Source organism: Pleuronectes platessa, chromosome 1 (genome assembly GCF_947347685.1).
Source record: "Pleuronectes platessa chromosome 1, fPlePla1.1, whole genome shotgun sequence".
Taxonomy (NCBI): domain Eukaryota; kingdom Metazoa; phylum Chordata; class Actinopteri; order Pleuronectiformes; family Pleuronectidae; genus Pleuronectes; species Pleuronectes platessa.
Genome location: NC_070626.1, coordinates 4,909,201 through 4,936,523, shown reverse-complemented (window position 1 = coordinate 4,936,523; position 27,323 = coordinate 4,909,201). Strand labels below are relative to the sequence as shown.

The 27,323-nt window shown below is 42.1% G+C and overlaps 1 protein-coding gene across 2 annotated transcripts in view; it reads right to left on the bottom strand.

Annotated features, from left to right (window-relative positions):
- Nucleotides 1-27,323, bottom strand: part of znf536 (zinc finger protein 536) — a 190,848-nt gene that overhangs the window by 28,749 nt on the left and 134,776 nt on the right. For both annotated transcript variants that reach the window (XM_053426121.1, XM_053426112.1), the window contains 2 exons: nucleotides 23,387-23,545; nucleotides 14,679-16,448 (listed from right to left, as the gene is read on the bottom strand). In XM_053426121.1, coding sequence (XP_053282096.1) covers nucleotides 14,679-16,448; nucleotides 23,387-23,545 — 1,929 coding nt within the window. The remainder of the gene's footprint in view (nucleotides 1-14,678; nucleotides 16,449-23,386; nucleotides 23,546-27,323) is intronic.

The window sequence follows — 27,323 nt, the reverse complement described above, 5'->3', positions numbered from 1 at the left end:
TACATTCCTCACAAATAGGCGCTTGTTTAATTTGAACAGATTGTTTCTCAAGGAGCGCTGTTGTGAAAGTTTTCCAGCCAAGTTTCATTCTGTCATATTTTTTTCCATCTCTCTTTCTCTTTCGCCGTTTCCCTCGGCAGACCACCCCGTTGACGGCTACAGCATGTGATATGATCCTCAGAAGACAAAGGAAATTACCTATTAAGTGGGGGAGATGATCTTCCTTTAGGCGCACTCCAAAAAAGTGACTCACGATGTTGTAATTGTTTACCTTTGACTCGGCCCATAAGTCTCTCCTCCCATCTCTCCCTGTCCGGTTGTAACATAATATTTTGCGGTGCTGCTTTCAGAAGCCCAGCTCTCACTCTCCTCTTTTTTAGTATTTTCTTTTCTCTCTCTATCCGTTCTAACAGGACAGATGTCACCGCCCCAAACAGTCTGAGTCATGAACGCCTCCACAACCCTGAGTAACCCAAGGACATCAGGGAAGAGAGGACTGTAATTTTACATTTCAGACATTTGGCTGATGCTCTTAGTCATGGCAACTTGAGGGTTCAGTGTCTTGCTCAAGGACAAGCGGACAGGACCGGTAATGTAATGAAATAAATCAAAAGGAGAGCTCTGTATGTATGTTGCCTCTGGTTATTATTCATCACAAGGAAAACACAATTGTAAAAGGAAAAAATTACAATTTCAGATAAAAGTTTTCAAAAAAAACATCACGGTGACACACTATTGATTGTGTTGAGGATTTATCTCAGTCCACACAGGTGATAAAGTGTCTTCTGTGAACTGTGTTCCTGTGCAGTCATTCATCTGTGGTGTTCACTTTAAGTTGCTTGACAACACAGGTTGTATAACAGTTCCAGCAGATATTCAGGAACTTCTTTTATGAGTTCAACAGGATTCAAAAGGTTATTTGTCTGTAGCGATGCCGTTCCCCCCAGATTAAGAGAAAGAAAAAAAGTGCTGGAAATAGCATCACAGAGCGAGTGGGCTGCATGTGCTTTTTTGGGTGTAATGTTTTAATAGAAAGCAGATGGCTACAGATGCAGAGGCTGAACGCCGGTGATGACACGTCTTTAATATTTTAGAGTGGTCTTTGCTGTAAATGTTGCAGCAGCTGTTTCCCAGTGCTGTAAATCTACAGTGTTTTTTAATTCTCTTTTTTTTTTTCTTTTGTGTATTTGTGTGCATGTGTGACTGACATCTATTGGATTTACCGTAAATTACAGAAATGAATATGGAAAAGTGATGAAAAGGCAGCAAAAAGGGAGGGGTGGGTGGGGGGGGGGGGGGGTTGTGCATATATAGCTTTGTGTGTGTGTGAAAGTGTGTATGCACCCCGGCTGCTTGCTGCTGAATCAATTCCTCCTCATTCTGAACCCCGCTGATTATTCTCTTATTTTAGTTTGCTAGAGGCGGCTCACACACTGTTGCCCTGCGAGTATAGGAACTGATATTCAAATGTAAAGTGATACTAAAATAATGAGATGGAGGGAGCGGAAGAGCAAGAAAAAGACTGACGGAGGAAGAAGGGAGGCAGGGAAGATAAATTTATATTTGTATTGTGTTTGCGTTTGCGTTGCGGCCGTTGGTTCAGTTTTAATGTCAGCGGCGAGGAGAGGAGGTTTTCGCCGATGCGTCTGAGTCGAGGTGATTGTCATCAATTCGCGTCTTGGCATTTAAACCACCCTCTTCAAATATGAGTATTTGAAATGCAAATACAGCTGAATATGCCCAGAGAAATTAAAAGACACACACAGGAGTGAAGATATAACTTTTTACTGGTTTTTATCATCGGAGTTTGCATTGTCAAAGACTCCCTTCTTTTTTTCTCTTTCCAGACAGAAAGAACGCAGGCAGATATTGGGGCTCACAGCAAAAATGGCATACTAAGTGATTATATATTTATTTGTCGTTATGTTGTTACGTTAGAAAGAGAAAAGACAGAGAGGTGCTCTTTTTATCTTGCCCTTGGCTTCACTGTTTGTGCCTCACCGGGTGTGTTCGATTAGGTGCTTCTCTTTTTTCCAATTTCTTTTTTTTTTTTCACAAGACACAGCGAGAAAATATGATGCACATTTTTCCCCCTCTCTCCATCTCTCTGACACTACAGTTATTTAAACATCAATAGCCATGCGTCTTCTTTAGCACACATTCTTTCTCATATTGATATTTGTATATGATCATTACTTTTGGCCCTGCATGCTTTGTTATACTGCGTCAGCTTCAATAGGTGTAAGATCCAATACTGCAACCACTGCATTCAAGCCACCCCCCCCCCCCCAAAAAAAACCAATAGAATAGTTAGGCTCATTTTATTGTGTAACTGAATCTACCATAGGAGCTAAGTTCAACACACAGAAGTCGGTGAAATCATTAAAAAAAAGGCCTGTAATTGCATTCAATTTTGATACCGTCCTGCTTTTTCTTTCTAAACTTTTCATACTTGATGGGAATGAGGAGACAACCCTCTCCTAAAAAAAGCACTGCTCTGTGTTCAAGTCAACAGCCTGGAAGAAAGACGTGTTCTTCTAGAACTTTAGGTAAGCTGACGGCGCTCTTTCACAAAGAGATTCCTGCTCTTTGTGAGAGCCTGCTTCCTCCCTCCTAAAGTTACAGAATATTTGATTTTTCAAGCTTTATTTATTTAATTTGTCACATGATGAGAAGTAAGAGGAGCATGAGTGTGTGTGTGTGTGTGTTCGGTGATGGATTGATGTTGTGGATCACAGGATGGACTCATTTGTGAGTCTTCAGCCAATACTGACTGCTCCCTGTGGTCCTCAATGAGGAATGTGGAGATGTGTATGCACATATTTGTGCATTAAAACATATTACACAAAATTATTATTTTTCAATTATAAACAAAATTATACCACTTCAAACAAATGAGCCTTTCCATTTTTTACATCACTATATAAGGGGGCCGAGGAAAGTTTATCAGAGAGAGAATGAGGGACGAGAAATGAATCAGGGTGTGAGGAAGAGGAGGGGGGGATACGACAACGGGAGGTGGGGGGTGACTACCTGCCGAGAGCCGGCATCCAAATGAGAACATAATAACAACATCAGAGAGTGAGGAGAGGGATTGTCTGCGAGATGACAACGGTATTAGACAGAAGTCAGATAATTAAGAAATGCACTTAGTGTTTTGTCAAAAGTGGCCGTCAGTGCTGGTGATGGCATTTAGTTCTGTGTGTGTGGGGGGGCTGCTGGGACCCTGCGCTCCATTCTGTAGATAATGAGCCCGGAGAAGAAAATGAAAGGATGAAGGGAGGAAGGAGAAAAAAGTCAACAGAGAGAAAATGAATTAATCAAATAATTCAAAAGTTGTGTTCTGTCCACACTAAGACGCCAAGTTCTTTTGGGCATTTCTGATGTAGCTGTCCAGTCAGGGAAAATGAGACACATCTTGGATAGGAGGCAAACAAGAGGGGTGGCAGAGGATGGGAGGGAGGAATGGATGGATAGATTGGAGTTAGGGGGAGAGAGGGTGGGCCACAGGAATAAACCCAGCTCCCATCTGATGAGCAGCTTGTCCATAATACTGAATCCCAATCTCTTGCCAAGTCTGCTTCCTGATACAGAAACACGATAAGTGCAGACTTTTTCTTCTTCTTCTTTTTTTTTGAAAAGACTCATTCACCCTTCCTCCAAACACCTCTCTTGCTTTTGGCCTGAAAGCACATCTAGCCGTTACTGTGGCGAATCAGGTGGCTGTCTTTGTTGCTTTGCCCCCCCACGACGTGAAAATCAAATTAAAGAAGTAGTGTGAGAGAGTGAGAAAAAAAGAAAATAAAAATTTGATGTGTGTATTCATCTCTTTTGTGGCCCACAACTACAGGACAGATGATGTGGCCATCTTGAGATCGTTTGTCATCTGTCGGACAGCGGTGACCTTGCACCGAATGCCGACCATTGCTCTGATATCATCTTTTAGAGAAAAGGAAAGAGATGCAAAGAGATAGAGGGCGACAGGGAGAGAGAGGGCTGTTGTTTTTGGTAATAAAGACAACATTTATGCCTTCCATTTGCGCTGCCAGTTAAAAGAGGCACAAACATGGAAATCCATTATGGAACGCTTCTTAAAAGTGTGACCAATCCTTGTTCAGTCAATTAGAGTCTGGAGACTGAGAATATGATGGTTGTCTGTTTAGCCCCCGACGCATACAGATCAGCCTGGATTTGATGATGGAAAGAGAGATTTTTTTCACACAGATAGACTGAGGGAGAAAAGGAAAACAGAGAGAAATGGATGGAGGGGCAGCGCAGCCAAGCTCTGCTTATCTCTTTTCTTCTCCTCTGCTTTCCTGCTATTTTTTTCCCTCCCCTCCCATATACAAAAGCATTAATGTGCGCAGCTATGTGCTTTCCCATTGTTCTGTGTTTAAAAGCTTAAAAAGGGGACGTTGTGTGTTTGTGTAACTGGCAGAGTTGGCAGTGCGCGGCCGTGTCCAAAAGCCCGTACTTAAAGTTGCTCAGCGCAAAAATAGGCCGCATAAAAGAGAGTGAAAGAAAAGCAGTTAATAAGAGTGGTTACCCCAGAATGAGCGGGGATGAGGTTTCACATTAAAAAGATTTATCTTAAAGTATGGTGCTAATCCCTCCAGTTTTAATCCCACACACACACACACACACACACACCCTCCCCTCACAGCACCCTTTTCATTCCTACCGAGACATAATAAAAAACTATAAACCATAAAGTTCTTACAATTTCTGGAAACTGGCAAATGCAGGGCGCCCTGATTTTACAAGGATTCCTGGCCAGTGAATCACAGAGCTCGGAGGACTCATCCCTCTCACAGCAGATTATTAAACGAAAGAGGAAGTCATGGGGTACAGCGGAGGGCAACAAGGACAAAGGGAAAAGGAAAGCGGGTAGAAGAGGAGTGCATGTTTTCTGTGACCTATTTGATGGTTATCATGATGGCAGAGGTTGTGGTGATAGGTGGCGGAGGGGTGTTTTCATGCTCTCTGTCACACTCGGCTGTGTCATACAAGCTGGATGGATGCCTCTTGTCCACTGCAAGCTGCTTGAACGAGGAAGCATATGGGTGTATGAGAACCTCAGCCCACTTCATGAATATTTGATCCATATTTCCTGTGTGTGTGTGTGTGTGTGTGTGTGTGTGTGTGTGTGAGAGCGAGAGAGAGAGAGAGAGAGAGTTAGAGAGAGAGAGAGAGTGAGAGAGAGAGAGAGAGACAGAGAGAGAGACAGAAAGGGAGGAAGGGTATTTTTTCTCTCTCTAACTCTCTTTCACTTGTCATTGCAAAAACTCACAAGGCTTACTTTGTGGCATTCTAATCATAATTGCCAATCCTGAATACAAATCTCTCAGCGCTAAACACATTGAGTGAAATTGAAATGACAAAACGAAGCTCATATAACATTGTAATCAAAGATACATTCAGGGGGGGGAAAAGATGAAGAAGAAGAAGAAAAAAAAAGTTGAGTCTTCTTCCGCAGCCAGTAAGAGACGAGGATCAGGGGCCAGTTATTAGCTGGGCCGACGAACAAAGAGCCCCAGTGTTGGAGGCCAGCTTAACGCCGAGGCAGTTACTGTACCTTTCAAAACTAATATGTAACCATATCTGTTTTAAAAGGACGATTCATATTACTGTGAATGCATGACAAAAGTTGTTCCCATCCCTGCAACTCAGGAAACTGGAATCTCACTCGCAGCCCCCTCCTCTACACACACACACACACACACACACACAGGCACATACACACAAACAAACACAAGCATTCAGTCGTGGGCCTGGCCTTTTCCTGAAAGCATCCAATTTAAAAAGATGGCAACATAAATTTTTTGCAATGATGTAAAACATCCTCAGCTTTTTGACAGAACAATGGTGCTTATTGTGCCATATTGTAACTGTGGCAACTCCAAAGGTCAGCGTGGGTGTGTCCGTGCAGACAAGGGCGGCACAGAATGAAAATTGGGTTATATGTGATCAACTAAGTTATTAATCAGATTAAAATGGATTCCCTCTGCCTGCTGTTTAACTGGGCAGGAGGGGGGAGGGAGGGGGTGTGTGTGTGGGTGGGTGGGGGGGGGGGGGGGGGGGGGGGGGGGGGGGGGGCAGAAGTAAAGACAGAGAGAAGGGAAAAAGAGGCAGAACAATAGTCCAGTGTTGACTCATGTGAGAGCAAAGAAAGTCATTGTTTCAGGAGCTGAAGTCACAGTGGCAGATGAGTTTCGATAAGGACCAGCTCTCAAAAACATGCCACTGCATGTAACCAGTTTGTCTGAGAGCATGTGCCCTTGCCATGGATGCCCCCTAGCTTCATCCAGGTAACCTCTCTAATCCTGATTAAATCACTGTAATTAGAACAAGCGGCGTTCCTCCACCCCCATATTTCCCTAATAAAACAATGCAGCAGTTTAAATCCGGTCGCTGGGATTTGCAACGCAACAATGCAGTTTATATCCATCTCTGCCGAGGAATTAAGTGTATTTTCTAACTGCTAATGTTATAATGTTGCCAGCTTATTTGTCTCGATGCTCGCTATTCTTATTCTTATTCCCCCTGCGGTTTGTGTTCTCTCTCTCCCTTTTCTCTTTTTTTTCCAAGCACAACTTTGTTTATTTGAGTCTTATTTATTTGTTTCTTGGCTCTTTTTGATGTTTAAATCAAACATGTTTTTAGCGAGTGGTCGGGATCATCCTTCACTACAGGAAATAATGCAAGTTATTTGTCCTTAATTGCCACAGAGCTTTTCAAACACGCCAACTCGCTGCCTATGTGTCTATACTTGTGTATATTTTTTTGTTTTTATTAGTATCACGGCATGCATCCATTGATGTGGAATAACAGAGGAAATAAAAGTTGACATAGTTTCTTTTTTTCTCCTCCCCCCAACCCCCGGTTTCCTTTTCCCCCTGCCTTGCTCTCTGTTGTTTTTTATATATCTGTGTTCTTCCTTGAAGTTGCTGCAGCATTGTCTCATTATGTGTCGACTAGCTGTGTAAGTGTAGTTATTATGCCTGCGCGTCTTGCCTGGCAGTTCTCTCTCTCTCTCCCCTCTCTCTCTCTCTCCCTCTGTTGTCTCTCTCTCGCGCTCCCTCGGAGGATGAGGAGCTTTATGAGTACAACTCCTCTGAGGCGCCCTCTTCACATCTCCAGGGCGCCTGGGGAAGGGAACGTTGCATTCTTAAGAGGAGGAACTCAAACTGAACAAAGTCTACAGGAGTCTGGGAAGAAAAGAAACAAACAGCAAACTAACGAGATGGGAGGCAGAGATCATGTCAAATATATTGGGTTGGAAGGCCAATTTATAACCCATTGTTTCATGTTTTGCAATATCGAATACAATTCGCAATAACATGTTTATAAGTGCACAGCGGGGGAAAGGTTTACAAACTTGCTTATGCTCTACACTTAAAAGCACCTGATTTCCACATGAACACACACACACACACACAGACACTGGTCTGCAGCTCCCTGTAACCTCCACGCTCCCACGCTGTCTTCACTCCTGTTTCTACAATAATGAATAGAATAATTGTCATGTAACTTTGCAATCATCCAGCATTCGTCTCCATTTCCTTATCAAGGGCAACTCGATACTGCCCCTCATTCACTGTACTTCACTTCCAGGAAACGTGATGTGGCCAGCATCAACGGTGTTATTAGTGAAGATGGCTGAGAGAGAGGATCATGGGAAGAATATGAAGCCTTTTCAAAAAGGACCTTTCAGCAGGCGCAGCAGCTGATATCTGGGGAATTAGTGAGGGGGAAAATATTTTTAGAGCTATCACATCTGCCGCGGAAAAAAGAAAGGCTGTGAGAGTGAGCAACAGGTACCATCCTCAGGGCTTGACAGCAGCTATTACACTTAATTGCTCTTTGAAAATGACACTATTTGCACTTTTGGGTGACAAGGTGATAATTCACCTCTGCAAGTTAAGCTGGTAATATTGTTGCACATGTGAAACAGCACCTCGACCTCACCAGCCTTCAGAGCTGTCGTCTCGGCATTGGAGGAGGCATACAGTGAGAGCGAGGGGTGAGGTGTATCACCAACAGTGGTCCTCTTCTTACAGACAGACAGACAGACAGACGTCTTAATCACTGGAAGAGCACATGCCCTCCAGCAGAGTGAGATAAGTAAAAAAAAGGGAGGATCTAAGAGTGTGGGAAAGTGAAAAGCAGAGATCTCAGAAGGAGGGAGGAGTGCTAGTGGACTTGCTTTGGTCTTAACAGAGACGTCACCCGCTTCACTGCGCAGGAAGTCAGATATTGGTCAAACCTTGGTTGAAGTTTTAATCAGGTTAGGATGTTTACTTGAACCTTTGCAACCCTGCAATTGAATCTGCTATGAATAAACGACTTAACTGAGCAGTCTGGTGCAGTGACACGACCACGGGTTTGAGCTCTGACAGCGACACTCTCTGATCCAGAGCTGAGACGACAGAGGGGTGGCTTTGCAAGACGGGAGGATATCTCAAAGGGTCCTTTGGTTTTTTTATTGTTTTAGATCTGGGGATGTTGCATACATTCTTTTAGATTTCAGAACTTCATTTCTACTTATGTTACTTTAAAATTTTTGTTTGGCATTTGTCAAGATATTGCATTCTGGCTTTTTACTAATAAATTATATTAAAGCTTTAAACAGAGATCACCACTTTGGCTGAAGGTGTTTGGAAGAGAAAATCCATGTAAATATTATCCAATATGTCTGTTCAGAATATCAACAAATCACTGTTTCAAATGTGACCTGCCATATTTGTGGCTGTGTGTCAATGTGTAATTCATTTCCACATTTGGGTTCTCATGACAGTGATGTGGTTAAACTATTCAATTTTCTTTTAACCTGTTGATTGCATGACTGCTCATGTGTTTTGACTCAAGGTGTCACAGTTCCCAGACCTCATCTATTAGAAGACTAAGACCCAACTTCTCATAAACCAAATGTAATCTTTAATTGAGAAACACTGCTTTTTGCATGGGGCTCATCACAAGACAGTTCTCAGGGAGGACTGATTCAACTTATTGACCCTATTGTAGATTTAACAATAAGACTTGACAGTGTTCAACACCAGATTTTCTGTTTTCAAAGATACAAACCACATAGATATACAGTAAACACAGTGTATGTCCTTGCCGTTATTTGATGTAGTACTGTATTGTAGAACTATCTACATTGAACACAGGAAGGGAACTGAATAATCCAGATATTTTTTTAAAAATCTGACAGTCCCTGTGTACCTTATCGAAATAAACGTTGCTCGTTGAATGATGAGGGCAACTCTTATATGATTTTTTTTTCTAGTCTCCTCAATGTAAATTTCTTGTAAATTAGACCATAAGCTCCACCTGCTCCCACTAGGTCTCTCAGGTGCCCCCGTTCTGATCCTGCAGACCTGCTTTTAAGTGTTCAGAATAATTACCACTATGCAGGTAAAGACTGGAGCGTCTGGGAGCAAAGAGAACCCAAGCCCTCTTTCACTCGTCAAAGCATTTTGTGAGAATATTTATGTGCGTGCCTACGAATTTGCTAGACCAGATGAGGACAGCATTATTGGCAATTGCCAGTTTCTGCATTATCACCAGTTTTAAATTGTGTGTGCGTATGTGTGTGTGTGTGTGTGAGAGAGAGAGAGACAGACAGAGAGCTTATATCGGACACTGAGAGCAGATATAACAGGTTGGTGTCATAAGTGATGGTCAGTGTCAGTAACCCTGTTGGCAGCTGTAGGCGTTCTCTGCCTGAGAATTAATCTTTGTATATATGTACAAACACAGCTCAAGAATAGATCCGTCCTCTGAGTTACAGCAAAAAGGACCTAAGGAGTCCGATGGCCTGAGGTCTGTCTTTAGGAGTCTGAATGTTGCGAGTTTTTGTAGTTTTAAGCGGTGTCGCAGTTTCCACCCAAATTGCCAGTAAGGACTGTACACCAAATCTGCCCCACTGTTCATCGTTTAGTATTTTAAATATACATATTTCTTGTGCACAAACTAAATAATTTTTCAAGATTTCACTTTGTTTTTAATGTATTGTCATTGTGTCAAAAGTGGGATGTAACAAATAAAATCAAATATACTATCATTTGAATTTGTGTGTACCAATAAACAAGCAATTTTGGTTACAGTATTTGTGCTAGCAGCATAAGTGCATTAAGTAGCATGTGTGTGTGTTTGTTGGAAGCTTCATTTGTTAGGCCTACCTTTCTTCCACTTAAACCAGAAAAAGTGAAAATTACACCAGTAATGACAACTGTGATCCACTACATCTGTGCTTCACAGCGAGCCTACCAATCCCACCATATGTCTTTAATTATCATCATTGCTGTACAGAACCTGTTACAGACATGCACACACAAACACACATGCACACACAAACACACAAGCATCCTCAAACACATATCTTTGCGGGGACCGATAATCTACTTATACGTTCCCTCACCCTTTACTCTAGCCCTTACCTTAACCTCATTCTAGCCATGACCCTAAAAACATCATCGAACACAAACACACTCACACACACACACACAAACAGACACACACACAAACACACACAATGACACACACTAGCAGAACAGCGTTGTGGGACAAAAAGGTTACTGACACCACATCAAGGCTACACAGAGGAAACTTATTAATTAACTAATTATTTAAATTTTATATGTGCAGGGTTTTACATTTACGGCACAAGCAAATGGCCCAACGTTTAGTCTAAAATGGCTGCTTCTTATCTGTAGCAGGGGGAAGAGGCCATTATGTGACTCATTATTAGTTGTGATATCTGCATGTCAATCATCCTTCCAGTGTCCCTACTTCAACCTCTTAATTTTTTTGTTATTTTGTTATAAAATTGTTGTAAGATTGGTGCATTATTCTTGCTTAAGAAAAAAACTTATTTTTTTTTACTTTACAGTAAAGCCCAATTCATGCTCATTATACATTGTAATTAAATGAAATCATTTATTTAATCTGATATTTTTAGACATTTAAATATTTTAGCGTTGTGTTGTAGCATAATTACGATCGTTGACAGTAAAAACAAAACTAGCACAGTGACCATATGAAATGTTTAATGTAAATTTTCACCATAGCATACACATTCTAGTAGTTACATGGTGACAATGAGGCATGTCTGTTCATCCACTCAAGTCAACAAAAACAACTCTTCTCAGTGTCATCGCCTGTGTGTACATGAGGGGACTCTTGAGAGTTTTCATCTGCAACAACAAACACCAGTAAACAACAGCACTTTTGAGGACAACTATAGAGCACGGTGTGAGAGTACTTGTAAATTGGGAGTGATGGGTCTAATTGATGTGAGAATATACAGCGTTACCCTCTCTTCTTTCTCTCTCCTGCCCACCAACTCTCTGTTTGTGTAGCCTACTTCTCAAATTGCAAGAGGTGCTCAGCCATGAGTAGATTTCTCTGCATGCTAATCCAAGTCCTACAGTAGTATCAACACCTCTCCAGCTTGTCAATCGCAACCTTCTGAAGCTCTGGTCTACATTAAATATATTAAATGAACGAGGGGTTTGAGGTAATGTAAGTAATACGATGTGAGTAGCAACGTTTGTGAGCAGTCATGGCATGTACAGCACTGTTTGAATAATGTAATACCTCATGTTGGATAATGCACGGCTATGGATAGGTCTGCACTGCATCCAAGTATTGATTGTGTTAAGCACATCTACAGTACAGCAAATGGTGCGGGTTCATATCAGTCTTTACACAGAATGTCGGACCTCAGTAACCAGATACCTTGTCTGATTACAGAGACCTCAGGGCCACTGATGCTATTAATGACATTTATTGATAAATACTGGGGCAATTTAGGGAGGAGTGGTTTAATATTAAAAATGTGTGAATATGTGTGTGTGGATTGCCTTGATGTGTGTATTTGTCATATGTCAAGGTGCAAGTAGATTCATATGCACCGCACCCCTGTTTCCTATGGGCATACAAATGAAGAGACGGCCACTCCAGACGTGCGGTGCGTGCCCTACAACAGGTCCCATAGATTCAGAGGAGAATTTCGATATTAATGATTTATGCTGTATTTGCATACAAACCTAATGCAAACCCACTCCAGATAATCACATTTTGCCAGGTCTGAATTGAGTTTTAGGGACATCTCTGCCACCCCAACCTTCTCCACCAACACAAAGGGCTTTACAAGTGGACACATAAAAAGAGACTGCAATAGTGCATTTTCCTATGAAACAAGTGCTCCCATTATTTTTCTCATGTTATATCTGTAGCACGTGTGGCAAATCTAGTAGCTGTCACGATACTTATAGTATATCATAAACAATAGAGGTAGAAGCAAATTCACCAAAGAACTGAACTTTAGCACAGTTTTGAGATAATACATTTGTATATCTTTTTCTACGTTCTCAACTATTTTTTTAGCCAGGTAATTTAATTATTGTTGATTCAAATTTTGCTTAAAAACCCCCAATGATCAGTTGATAAAATAGCAGGCCAAGTTTTAGAATAAGCTAATTCACAAAATGGCTTCACCTTGGCCAGCAAATGGTTTATAATTATTAAATAAGGAAGTAGTTTTATGTACCTCTTGTATGTATAGGGCATTAGTATTTGTATCAGCATCAGCAGTATTCACAAAATAAACTGTGCCGTATGAGTATCAGTTGCAGTCGTATCAATAAGTAGTAATAAAAGATGCAGCCATTGCTGTTATAGAAACAGTTGAAGTAGAGCTGTTTTTCGTCATAATTATAGTCATCATATATAATATCAGTACTTGTGGCTGCAGGGGATAGACTGTAATACTAGTAAACATTCTGTTAAGTATTGATATAGGTTTACAGGCAGTCTTTAGCATGTGGTACATATTCACACTCATTGGCATCCAAGAGCCCCCATTCTGGTTCACGGTAAATTCAACTTGCTCGTTACTACAAAGATATGAAATGCATAAAGCCTGTTTAATCAGTAAGATTGTATGTGATGCATATATCACTGTAACAGTGCAAACAGGTAGCTGATGGCTGGGATGGGAGTAGAGTTCGGCAGCACCAGTCACACAAGGTCATCCTAAGTACAACAACTCACAGGTTTTGATTAAACTTGTGTTGCCAATAATCCTTTATGTATTTCTATGCTGGCTCAAGTGCCATCATAAATATGGATGGTAGATATCTATTACCAGGAAGTTGAATACATAACAGTGAATGGCTGACCCAGACTTGGACAAACTAACAGGTAAGAGAACCTTTTGTTCCATTGAGAAAGCCTTGTATGCTTGGGTTGTCTATTTCTAATTGCAAATCAATCTGCCCACATTACATAGGTTCCTTTCACAAGCTTTCTTATTAGACAGTAAGTAGGGCATTCCCACACAACGACATAAATTAAACGTACAATATATACTGTGTTTATACATCAATCTTTTATCATAAAAATGCTTTCACAATGTCATTATCTGCAGAGAGCCCGGTTCCATCACAGCAGGTGATATCTTGTCAGATGGAAAGGTCAGACGAACACATGCAGCTGCACTGCTTCATTATCAAAGAGGTCACTATCACTATGGGTTAATGCATCTTTTACTGTATTCTCATAAATGTGTGCCCGTAAACAGGAGCTCTCCATGTGATCGGAAATTACATTAAATTATTTTGTTGGACCCAAAATAAACAATTATGTCTGTAAACTGTATTCCAACATAATAATAAAAATAATAATAATAATAATAATACAGATAAACACATTTAGTTCTCAAATGAATCATCAGGCATCAAGCGGGAAGAGAGACAATGGGTAAATGTGGTAAATTGATTGACGTACACAGGAGCCACAACTTACTGAGTCTTGCAATTGCACAATTAATTATTTATATTATTATTTGTTAATTTCCACCTCGTGCACAAAAAATGCAAATGTCTTAATTTCCAGTCTAAAGGACTTGTTACTGATTGGATCTCAGTATCGGCCCAAGCTAAACCGCCTTTCTGCATTTTCATTCTCTGCAGTTTGTATAGCATCAATGTTTCAAATCTCAACACAAACTTTTAGTTTTTACTTTCTTCTTATACAGACACTGTTAGCAGCTACCCCTAAGCAGCGAAAGAACAATGTAAAAATTGAAAAAAAAGAAAATGGACTTCCTTCTTCAGTCTCAAGGAGCAGCTATAACCTTAGCAGAATCATGAAAGTTGACAGTTCATTTTTCACAGGGTCATAGATCGACGAGTCTTATAAAGTAATGGGCTTTTGGGAGCCAGCTTTATGAGAGCTAAGATAGTTAAGAGACATGTGGAGGAGATGGCATGGGGAGCTGAGGTCCTGCTCTGACTCATCCAGGGTTATTCCCTCCATGCTGTGGGGTGGGAGGGAGGTGCTGCACTCCCAGTAATATAAACGTGTAATAAAGATTAATCTGTTGCTAGTCGCCAGGCTGATGGCTTCTAAACTTGCTTCAAATAAGAGTAAAATCACTTCAGAGCCAATCTGGAGACCTTTAGTGAGTGTCTGAGATTCCTTCGTGGGTGTCAGGAAAGAAAAACATATATGTTTGTCTTTCGTGTTTAGTGTTTATGTGTGTATGCAGTGGTGGGAAAACTGGAGTCGAGTGTGGCTATGCGTGGGGTTTTCTCCTGGTAAAGGTGAATATGTGTGTGGGTGTGAGCTTTACAGCAGGTACAGTGTCTGTAGGGGTTTAACACACTCACCAGGTGCATCTGGCCTCTTCATGCCCCCTGTGGATGCTCCTCCTGCTCCGCCACCAAGGCCATTGAATGCGGGGATGTTGTCATTGCTGTAGGCTCTGAGGACAGAGAGCATGTTCATCTGCTGCTCTAGGTGGGTCTGCTGCTCAGCCTTCAACAGTCCTGGAGGGCCTCCGGGAGACAGGAGGCCCAAGCCTTGCTGCCACTGCTTCTCCAGTGGCAAAGCTTGGTTTTGTGGTTGGGGAACCAGAGAAAGTGCCATCATTGTGGAGGAAGAGGCTCCACTTCTTTGGGGCAAAGAGGAGTCATCTTGGAAATGTTTGGGGTGGTTTCGGAGGTGGTTTGAGGCCGAACTTCCTTCTTCCTCTCTCTCCATGTCCATGTGCCCATCCTCATCTCTTTCATCCTCCTCTTCAGCCACTCCTCCCTCTTCTTCCTCTTCCTCAGAGTGATTCTGTTGCTGCTGTCGCATGGGTGTGGTTGAAGGGGTCTCAGTGGCACTGTGCAACCCAGCCTTCACAACCTCATCATCTGATCCTACCTGGTCCTCCTCAGCACCTCCACGGGAGCTCCTCTCACCAATCTGGTCATCTCTGGCTGAGGAGGGTCCAAAAGCCTGGCTAGGCAGGTCAAGACATTGCTCTGGTGGGGCTATAAAACCTTGAAGGGCCTGGTTTGCACTTGGTGATCCATCATACAAGCCACCAAACCTTCTATAGAAGTCACTCTGGAAGGGGTTGTAGGGCTGGTCCAGGTGGTTGTTCCAGCCTCCGTGGTTTTTCTCTCCATCTCGGATTCCATCTTTCTCAAGGGCCACACCAGAGGTCTTAGGGTTGGAAGAGTGAATAGTGGAGGTTGTGGGAGAAGTGTCTCCATGAAGCTCCTTGGCTATGTCAGACCTCTGCAGTTGGGCCTTACCCATGTGGTTGGCCTGGAGGTGCAGAGCCATGATCTCGATTGAAGAGGTGGAGAAGGAGCAGAAGAGGCAGCCATGCCATGCCACATTGTCATGGATGGTGACTGAGGAGCCTGGCAGAGATCCGGATGCAGACTCAGGCCGAACTGACACAGACAGATCAAGTGGTTCATACTGGGATCCAGGTTTCCCCGGGCGTGAGTTCTGTTTGGCATCAGCCTTATCCTCTCTGTCCTGTTCAGCAGACATGGCTCGCTTGGCTTTGGGCTCACCGTTATCATGGTAGAGCTGGGCCTGGAGCTGGACTGGAATCTGGTTGTCCTTCGTATCCTTCTTCATGGAGCCGAGGACAAAGCTGTCCATGAAGGCCTGAAGAGAACCTTGAAAGTGGACTCCATTCCCCATCATACTTTGGTAAGCCCTGCTTAAGTCAGAGAAGCTGGCAGGACTATCTGTTGCTGTTGAGACGAGGGCGGACGGGACATCAGCAGTCTTCATCTTCTCAGATGAGGAGGCAGAATCAAAACGGCGGTCACCACGCTCACGATCTCTGTCATGTGGAGATATCATGCCAGCTGACGCCCACTGATGTGGCAGTAATGGACCTGCCCTGAAGTCGAGGTTGGGAGGCATTCCCTTGAAAACACTCCGGAGGACATCTGGTCGGGCAAAGATGCCGCCACCCGCTGTCTTTCCATGGTCCTCTTTGTGGTCAGCGGAAGGGGTGTGGCCAGAGGATGGGCCTGAGATGGTGGAACCATTTTGACGCTCACGGTGGTGGCGCTCCAGGTGGTACTTTAGGCTGGCAGACTGGGTGCCAGCATAGTCACAATGAGGGCACCGGTAAGGTTTCTCTCCTGAGAGGTCAAGAGAGAGACAGAGAAAGGGAAAGACAGAGAAAACAGTGAATAATTAGCCTGATTATTAGATTGACTGGATATCAAAATCTATTTATTAGAGCAGGGAATGTGGACCCTAGGGTCATGTAACCTCCCTGAACACAGAAAATTAGGTCAAATGAGTAGAGCATTAAACTTCTGACTCCTCAAAAAAAATGAAGCAAGAAAAAAATAATAAATCATAAAATAAAATAAACTAAAGAACTAAAGAACGATATGATAAATGAAGAAAGTGAAAAAGATCCTGCATCCAACCAAAGATCTCATGTTTTTTCGGCTCTGCTCCACTTGTGTGTGTCTGTATTAATGCATCTGTATTGCAATGTGGGTGTGGGGTAGGCATCTAAATATGGGTCGATCCAGCCTGATCCAGACCCACCAAGTGAGCCATCACTCACTTCAGCACAATAAAAAAAGAAAAAAATAACATTTCACCATACGGTGCTTTCAGTCCACTGTAAGAGATAATATTTTAAACTGACAACAAAACTGTCTTGATGCTATCTGTGTGTGCACGAGCAAGGGCAGTGGTGGAGGGTATGAGGCTTCTGTCTGTGTGTGTTTCTGTGCAACTTTGCGTGGGTGTGAGTGTGCATGTGCTTGTTTGTGTGTGTGCCGGCAGTGGGGTCATCCCGCCTCTGTTCTTGCCTTGTTTGCTGTCAGGCCCGTGCCCTGGCAATGAGAGTGCAATTTCTCAGATATTCCCTATTTGCAGTTTATCTTGAGAAACATAAATCAGCCTCGGCATACGACCTGGGCAACCACCGGCCCACAGTAGTGCACTGAGAAGAAAATATGGAAGATACACCATAATGAAAACTCAATGAGTATTAAAAAAGAAAAACCAAGACAGGAAATGTGTGGCCGACATATGTGAACCACATGTTTGTTACAGTAAAGTGCTATGCTAAAGAATAATATGATTCACTGCAGGATACACAGATCAAAGTGATTTATATTACGTTAAAAGAGGGATAAATCTGTTGTGTAACATTTACATATATTTATTTATGCTGCTCACCCATATTCATGAACATTCTTGGTAATGGTATATAACACCAGCATTATTCTGCCAGAAGTGGATCTTCCACCGCAATGATACTTAGGCTGAAATAGAACACATCCTGCTAGCAATTATAATAGGCTTGGAGTCTGAGCCAGCTTTGGATTCATTAAACAATGAACAGAGAAGGGAAAAATGCTAAGCTTGATTTTTTCAAGATAAATTTATTTATTTTTTATAATATATACCAATACAATTTTCCCAGAGTGCAGTTTCTGTTCGAGGGAGAACAGCGACTGTATAAAAAAACAGGGTGGGAAAAGACATTTAATAAAGGGTTTGGCTGTGGAGTTTTGTGTATGAGTATTTCTGTATGTTTATTCTATTCAGTGTATGGCCTTAAAATGTTCAGATTATACACATGGAAACCATTTTATGAAAGGAAAAAACGGCATTGTTACGCAAGGCTGGCTTGAATGATTTAAGTCGGGCTGTGTAGTAAATCATGGATATAATTAGCAAATGGCATACTGCTCAAGTAATTTATCATTATTTAGAGGGCACCATTCCAGAAAAAGACTCTGTGATCTGCAGACCTACTGCAGAGTTCTCAAATAAAGGGCCACAAACACCAACTCAATACAATATTGATACAGGAGGGAAAAGAATAGGGGGGTATACAAAAGAAAATTGAAGGTGGAAATGCTGAAGTGAGAACGGGGGAGAGAAAAAAGGAGGGGGCGCATGCAGAGACAGATAGCCTTGACTATAGATAGAAAGACAGTGATTTGATATCTTTTCTCTTACACTAGAGTGGCTATGAAGCATAGAGTATATTTAAAATAAACCATACGAGATGAGCTTTTAACCCAATAAGTGCTTCTCCTGTGAGCTGCTGAACAGAGGCTCAGTGCTGATTTAATAAGGAAACGTCCCTGATGCAAATGATCATTCTCAATTCCTCTAACTGGACAAAATGATATTCTAGGAGCCAAATTAGACAGAAATTAGACTGATCTGATCTTTTTTCCTCCTCTGTTTTTTTTTTCTTTCCTTATAAAAGGTTGTTAATGTTCATGAGAGAAAATAAAGATTAATGCCACATATACATATCTGAACAATAATGAAAATATAAGCAAATATGTGTGACAGACCCCCTTGATGTTTATAGAGTAAGTTCAAATGGAAATAAATACATAGGCCTTTAGAAAGTGATCATCTTATTTCAATCTTCTATTAAAATTAGGAATTTAAATTTATCTGGGGTGAGCGAGACCGAAGCAAGAGCATTTCTGCATCGACTTGTGTTTACGTGTGTGTTTGTGCCATTTGGAAAGTGTGTGAACACATGTTTATGCATGTGTGTCAGCCTGAGCCGGTGTGTGCGTGTCTGTGTTTGTGTGTCTTAGAAGGCCATTTGGACTGGCTAAGACATCTGCTCCATCATACGTCAGGGGCCTGGTGTGACATCTGGGGAATATACTGTATCCTGCCTTGCAACATTACACACAATTTACTGCTAAAGGTCATTATGTACCCGTTAATCCACTTTTAATTGATATCAGCGCAAAACAGCACAACCTCCCAGCCACATGACAGATCGCTGCCACCACCAAACCAGGAAATTGCAATTTGGGAGTTAAATAAGATGGGTAAACTTTTTTGGGGGGGCTGTTCCTGCTTCATTTTGTTGTATTACTTTGGACATTTGGTCCCTGAGGAAGGTGAAGGATACATGGATAATAAGAGCACCTGGTGTGTCTTTGACTTAGAAAAATAGAGCTCATAACACATCATTCTCCTCTGGGGCCTGCTCTTTCACGTCATGTTGCATGTACTTACTTCATTTGGCTTTGTGTGAAGTGTGACAGCAGCATAGAAACACGTTACAACCTGTTACAACCTGTACAGAGGGGCTATTAAAGTGACTTGGCTAGATATGACACGCTCGATAATGAATTTCCATTTGGCCACAAGGATGAGAAAAAGTGCAATAATATAGAAAAGACATAATAGATACACTGTATGCACTAAGAACGTTTTGGCTTAATATGGAGCTCATTGGTATATCTAAATATAATATATGGTATGGAAAGAAGCACTGGGCAAAAAAGTATGTTAGGAAAGATACTCTTTGAATGAGGAGGAAGGAGAGGAAGGAGGGGGCACAAGAGTGAGAGGAATGGGGGTGGGAGACCACAGGTCCCTCTTGATTCATCCTGATTACAAGGTTAGGTTAAGGTTAAGTGACATGGGCAAGTCCTGCCTCTCCGCTTTCTCTTCCTCCCTCCCTTTGTCTTACGCTCTCATCGTTTAAAGGTGAGCAGGGACTCTTATTGGTTATGCAGCCCTGCCTGAAGTTATGTGTGGCTATTGTCAAGAGCGAGGACCTTTTTATTTTTTACACACAGCTGCTTACTGCTAAATAGTGCCTTGTCCAGAAGGGGACAATCTGGGCCTCTAATTGCTGTCACTGAAGCCTAGATTCATTATGTGACTTTCCCATTAAAATGTGAGCATTAATTTGTATAATGAAATATCACCCTCTGCAGTGTGTTCATTAGCTGTGGCCCCACACTGTAGCGCCACAGCAGCACAATGTTAGCTACCTAGAAAACTGTGGTTAATTTAGCTAATGGATATTTTCCCACTCACTGTTCAAGAGGAAATTAATACTGTAACATTAGCTCTTTAACTTTTGGAGAAATTTAAATTCACTTCATTCCTTTCAAGCTGGTGTTAGTCGCTCATTAATCTCCATGTTGTGTTGCACAATGCTGCCTCGACCGGCTTGGTAGGCAATTCCGTTGTGTCACTCACATTGCATTAGGATGAAGGGGAGCTCGGCTGTCATCTGTGCATTTCTCTGCATTGTCACCAGAGCACAGAGAGGATCTTTAGCTGCTGTAAAAGTCATCTTGTGGATGTAATCAGGATGTCACAGTGGAGCTGGTATGATTAGGTTATGGGAATGATTTAAAGGCCACATGTTGGGGATGTATCAAGCTGTTCCTCTGTGCACGTGGAGAAAACTATGCTGAACCTGTGCTTGGACGGGCTCCCATCCAAAGATACATTCCTTTCAAAAAGACAACATACTTCCTAACCTTTCTCACTTTTGCTGCCAGCTGCAGAGGGCTCCACGTTAAGCATTTTATTTTACTGTATCTCCGAGATATATAATGTAAAATACAGTACACTGTGAAGACTCACCTCCACAGGCCTGCTTGTCTCTGTGTGTTTTGCCAAATGAGCTAACGCCAGGCCTGGGCTGAGGTCTCTGCTTTCTCCATAATAAAATATGGCCCTCATGGGTATCCTTACTGTACTACTCAAAGCAGACATAACTCAGCTCTCTCACCACCAGATAACAGATGCTTCCCGAAAACCACCACCATCTCTATCACAGCCCGGCTGTGACCTGGATGTACTATTTAACATAGGGATCTTAATTATGGCGGTATACACCAGATGTGTTATCATGCTATAGCGTACAGCTTTTCCTCTAATTCCTTTCCAGATTTGAGGTACGGTATGTGTGTCTCTTATTAAGCAAAGCAAAACGGGGGTTACAGTACTGGTGGTCTCGCGTTCTGCCTTTTAAGCGCATGCATGGAGAAGGAAGAGAGGGAGAAAACGCAAAGGAGACAGAGAAGGAGAATAAAAAGAAAAAAAGAGGCTTTGATTTTTCTCAGCTGTAAGGGATTTTCAATTTCAGTTGTGAGCGTTTTAGCCTCGCCGTCTCTTCTGGCACCCAAGGATTACTTTCCAGTGAAGTGTAGAAACTAACGAAAAGGTCAGGATGGTCAAACTCAGCTTTTCAAGAACATCTTGAGGAACTGAGGAGTAAAAATGTTTGATAGATTTAAGAAGAAATTTCTTTAAGTCGTGAGTCTTTTCCCCCCCCCGAATCTGTGTTCATGTTCAGTTTCGTGCCTCTTTTACTTAACATTAGGCTGTAAAGTATCAATGCAGGACACAAATAATACAGAAACTATTAAGACACTTCCACTTGTAAAATTGTTTAACATGTAAGTTAAAGGTATTAAGCTGCAGATCCTTGTAAACTGCAGGTAAGTATCTTAATTCCTAACTTAAGATGCATTGACTTAAGAAATGTTTTTTTTACTGTTCTGTTACAGGTCCTCTAACCTTGTTGATAATCCTGCATTTTATAAGCAGACATTTACTCAACCAAAAATGTAATGATTGATGAATTGTTCAAGTTGGTTAAGAAACAAAAAAGATATAATTCTAAGATTGTAGCTTTTGATGTCTTTGGGGCTTTGAACAGGCATCGTCCTCAGCTCTGGAAACTCTGACGGAAAATTCTGAATACATTTTTGTATATGTATATTCTGGCACTTATTTGACAGCCCAGTATCTAACAGAATTACGTCCATATTGGAAGATTCTGCACCTCTGGATTTATGTCCGATGCTGGTGTTCAGTGCCGTAGCAGGAAGTAGTGGGCCCTTTATGTAGTAAAGCAGATAGTAAATCTGTGAAAGTCAGGGTGGTGGAGTAGTGTATTGTCTAACCCGATACCTCAGCCCTATTTATTTTCAATAACAGAGATCTTGTTTTAACCTTAACCACACTGTAATAGATATTCCCCTAAGCAAGTTTTTTAAATGATCAGCATCAGTGAGTGTTCTCCAGCGCTGAGACTACAAGGTATCAAGATTCCCTTTTTTTCCAGTTTGGAATCCAGACCCCTCTGAGAGGGGGGGGGGGATCACCTCATGAACATACCCTTTACACATCAGGCCCACCAGCTAGAAGCAGGTGTCCTTGTTGTAAAGTGTCCTCTGTGTGGTCTAATTGTAACTCTAACCTGAATAGTCAGTGGGGCGTTTATACCTTGCAGAGGGTTAGAACCCTGGCTAAAGTCCACATCATTACTCTGACTGTATCCTCAACCTCAACTGGAGACGACCGGCGGACAGGTTATCGAGAAGTTCCCGAACCTCGGGCCAGTGTATGTGTGCGGGAGGAGAGAACACAGCTCAAAGGGTTCGGACGCGTGACTGAAAAATAAAACTGGATCTATTAGGGAAATCATCTCACGCATATCCCTAAACTGTGGACAGGCTGGCTTTGTTTTGCCTTGAAAGTTATTGAGAGTTAGTGAGTGTGAAATTGCCCTCTGAGTGATGTCATCGGAGGACACTGAACCCTTGTTGTGTTAATTAGAGCTCAATGAAATGATGAGTATGAACAAAAAAGAGAATAACAATGGCCTAAAGCCTCAGTGAGGGACACAGTTAGAAACTGTACAGTATATTCCTTCCCATTAATTGTTTTATTTGTCCGTATTTGAGTCAGTTTGAAATAAAAACTGATGCAATCAAAAGTCTGATAATACTGCACGGAAAAATATTTGTAGGATAATATCTCAGCGACTGACTGAAGTGAGAATTACAGTATAAACTGCTAATGTTCAGTACACGTGATTTAGGAACTCTGATCATTTGTGCATTACATTTAGTTGTTTGTGAGATAAGCAGATTTCTTCTTTCCTTCCTTTGTTTTTTTCTTTCTTTCTTTCTTTGACATGCAGAAAGGTCTTTTAACATATTAGTTTTTAGTTTGGCATTAAATAAATCCAGATGAAGAGTTTCCCAGAGACAGGTAATGTAGTATTCATCAATTACAAAACTAATATACAATCAATTCATCTGTATCGTATCCATCATTTTAGTGGCAGATTGAATCATATATCTGATTAGACCAATATTCATAAACCAATATGTCAGTCCAACCCAGAAGGAATGTGAGCACAAGTAGTAAAGTAAATTCTGCATGACGTACAATAAATGTTTAATTGCTAGAGAGATGCACTCTCTGCCTGGACTTGGCCTGGTGATGCGATATCGTGGGAAATACTGACCTGTGTGTATCCGCAGGTGAACCTTGAGATGATGGGAGGTCCGGAACGACTTGCCACAGTAGGCGCAGTCCTTGGAGGCTGAGGCCAGACTCCGCTCGCGAAGCTGGGGCAGAGGCGGCTGAATACTCCCTGCTGCCTTCCCCAAGTCCTCCCCAACATCTGGAGCACACGCACACAAAGACAGCACAAGGAGGGAGAGACAAATGGAAGGTGTGTTGAGTGCCACTTCAAACCAGCCCTCCACACATCACAACACAACACGTTTTCTTTTTCTTTTTTCCCCCCCTCTGTCTGTCTCTCATTGTCCCTCGTTTTCCTTGCTCAAATGTGCGAACGCCACACAAAGTCAAACACATCAAACAGGTTCACGGGCCGCGCTATTTTCCCCGCTGACAGAACGCTGACAGTTCATAAGCTTTTCAGTTTCTTTAGAAACACCATAGTCCTGAGATACACCCCCCCCGCCTCCATCCCCCCCAACTCAAACACACCCTCCCTCAACACCGCCACCTGCACCGCCGCCTCTCCTGTCTCCTCCTGTTTTGCTTTTTTTATCCTTGCTATCATCATCATTCCTATTAAGCACATGCAAGATTGCCGTGAAAATTAACAATACAAAATACGACAGAAAGAAAGAAGAAAAACAGAGAGAGAGATAAATTGGGCTATGTCAGCATTGCAGGATCTCCTCGCACCTCTTCCTGCGACCTGATTTTGACAGGTAGTTGTCAGAGATATGATAGGGTGATAACGGTTTTGACCCCGCCCTCTGCCACATCCTCCGCTCAAGGAAAAAAAAGAAAAGAAAAACGATGATGCACAGTTTAGTGCTGCAGCAGTCTGTTATCAACACAATCACCTTCTGAATGTGTATCTAGAGATGAGTGGCAACAACCTGGGAATGTGTTGACAGCAGCATAATCTGAGGTGAGGGTGTCATCATCAGATTGTACACACTGGCCTTGTTGTACTAAAGGTTAAGAGCCTGTGATGTGCTGACAGGCATGAAAAAGTGTGTGGGAGCATAGAGTTTTAAGGCCTGAGCAGCACAGTTAAGTTCAAAGCACATAGAAGAAGAAACAAAAAGAAGAATCTTGAAAGAAACAATAAGAAATACATAACAGATGTTTGATTTAGCTTGTATCTTGAAGCCGTTCATTTAAAAATATCTACTTCCAGTAGCGTTTGATGGACGTTACTGTGCAGGAGGTTCATCGGCAACTCACGCAGTGCAGAACTGTCAAGACAGATTTACACATTTAATAGTAAAGTAGAAATTCACATCAAGATTAATTCTTCGGTGCATTCGTCTTTTTCGGGTGCAGGCTGCCACATGAACGTCAACATTTATTCATGCAAAATATGCACTGGCTCAACCAGCAAGTCATGAACTTTGTGGTTGTACGCCGCAGTGACACTGACCTCTTCTTTGCTGAGGTTGAACAAAAGAAACCTACAGATAAAACCAGTCAGGCTATATTTCCACCATACACAATAGGTAGTCTGTGGTAAAAAAAGGAAATGGCACTATGTGCTCGACCCAAATACACACATATGCAGTCGAAAATGTTATTTACTTTCCAATCTGGCACATGATTTGGTGCGTGCGCGGAGAGGAGGGGCGGCAGCAAGAGAGAAAGAAAGAGAATCAACATCGAGCAACCCACTTATGCAACCATGCCGCACAATAAGGAACATTTTTTAACAGCAGCCTAATCTTTTCTCTTTTCTGTTGCTCCCCACCCCATTCCACCCCTCCTCTCACTTGGGGGAGTCAAATAAGGTTTACAGAATGGAAAGACCCAAGTCAGCAAGTCCCCCTCCACACTGACACGAGACACACAACTCCATTCAGCAGTGCTGCTATCAGGCTGAAGGCCATTTATCACAAGTGAAACTGAAAGGCAACCGAAATGTAAGTCTGTGACAATACGCAGACACTAAATACCAGCTGCTTCTGCTTGGGCTTGGCAAATGTGTGGTTTAATTCTGAGGGGAAAGAAGCTGGGAGACAGGTTTTTAAAAGCAGATGTTAAACTGTAGAGCTTGCTTTTCACATAAATTTAGACAATACGCGACAGGACAGAGAGTAGGAGAAGTGGAAAGAGAGGATGGGTTAGAACGAAAGAGCGTGGAATGGGAAAAAAATCCAACACAGACTTTGTCCATTATTTCCATCAGTACATACATAGGGACTAAGGATTGGCTGTCTGAGAATAAGTCTAAATGACAGCTAATACAATTTGTAGGGTTGGTAAAGGGGAAAATCAAGAATAGAAGTAGGTTTCATTATATCTACTTAAATCAACATAAATTGCCATGTCTTCCAGGAAATTTGATACTTGATGCAAATTACACTCAACGCAAATTTCATGTAAAATATCACAGGTGAAAATATAATTTCCTGCACAACGTGAACATATCCAACCACGACACACCAACACCGCCATCCTGCTCCTTTGCATTTTCATTTGAATGACTTCCTGCAGACAGAAAATAAATAAAATTGAAAACAATTCCCCCAGTGCGTGGTCCAGGACTGCACCATACTGTAGCCATAGTCGCCTCCTCATAAACATATTTTGAGCGGTCTACTGTACAGATCCCCTTTTGGCAAAGATTCCCCAGATCGTGTAACAGACACTGGCCCACCTGCCCACCCCAGATGGGGATAAAATTAAAAAATCCAAAACACAGATTAGAAGCAGGACAAACACCAGACACACACACACACACACACACACACACACACACACACACACACACACACACACACACACACACACACACACAAAAGCTCTGCATGTCTGTCTTTATCGCTCACCCATCCATCCATCCAAACACACACACACACACACACACACACACACATCCTTGTGTGTCAGGGTTAATAGTGCTCCTGTAAGAGGAAGACACACTACTGAGAGGATGAGAGTGTGCTCTCCTGGCATATAACGGCCCTTCAATAATAAATGGGCTTCACACATTCCTACACACACGCACTTCACACTACAAAGACAAGTAAAACTCAACTTTTTGTGTCCTGCTCTTCTTACATCTGTGCATACGTGCGGCAAGAGTGTATGCACACGCACGCCCACAGGTGCGCACATGCGCAAGAACACCATGTCCAGGCACGAGCTGGGTGTCCAGCACGCTTGTCTTTAATCAGCTGACTGATCCGCAGCTTTTAATGTGGCTGTTCCAATTACTGTAAAAGTCATCCTGCTTCATATAACCACAAATATTGACACTTTATTGCACAACACATTTATGACATTTTGAAGGTCACCCTGTGCGTTAGGCATCATCCCTCACAGCTGGGTGTGTGATGTGGGGAGAGACTCTGTTGACACCCAGCCGTAACTATCCTCCGAGTATTGATTTTCGTTCTCTTTTTTTTCCCTTTTTTTTATGCAAAGAAGATTCAGTGTGGAGACGCAGCATTAAAGTGATTGTCACAGGTGAGCCTTTGGCTTTTCATATACAAGCTTGTAAAGGCCAGCTTCTATTACTCTTCCACTTTGCTCAAATATTATACAATTAGACCGTGGATCATTTTTATGTTGACAGCATTGGCACGTGTACACATATGGTACAATGATCAGTACCATCCAACTGAAGATTTTCTCATTGAAAATTTAAATAAAAAGTGTCATGAAAATAGAAGAACATCGTTGCATTTTGCTATTTTTCCTATAACTCTTCTTCCAATATATCAAAGGTAAAAAAACTCTGTCTAGAATTATTTGATATTTAATATTTGAAATTTAATAAAAGATCAGTATTTACCAGGCTGTGCATCTCTCTTATCTAAATTTGTTGCAAGTGTCAGAGGGCCCTACGGAGTTGACATGTTTTATTTCAGACAGACCTCATTTTCTGGCATTAATCCCCCAATAGATCATAATCCATATCAAGAATAAAACCACTCATC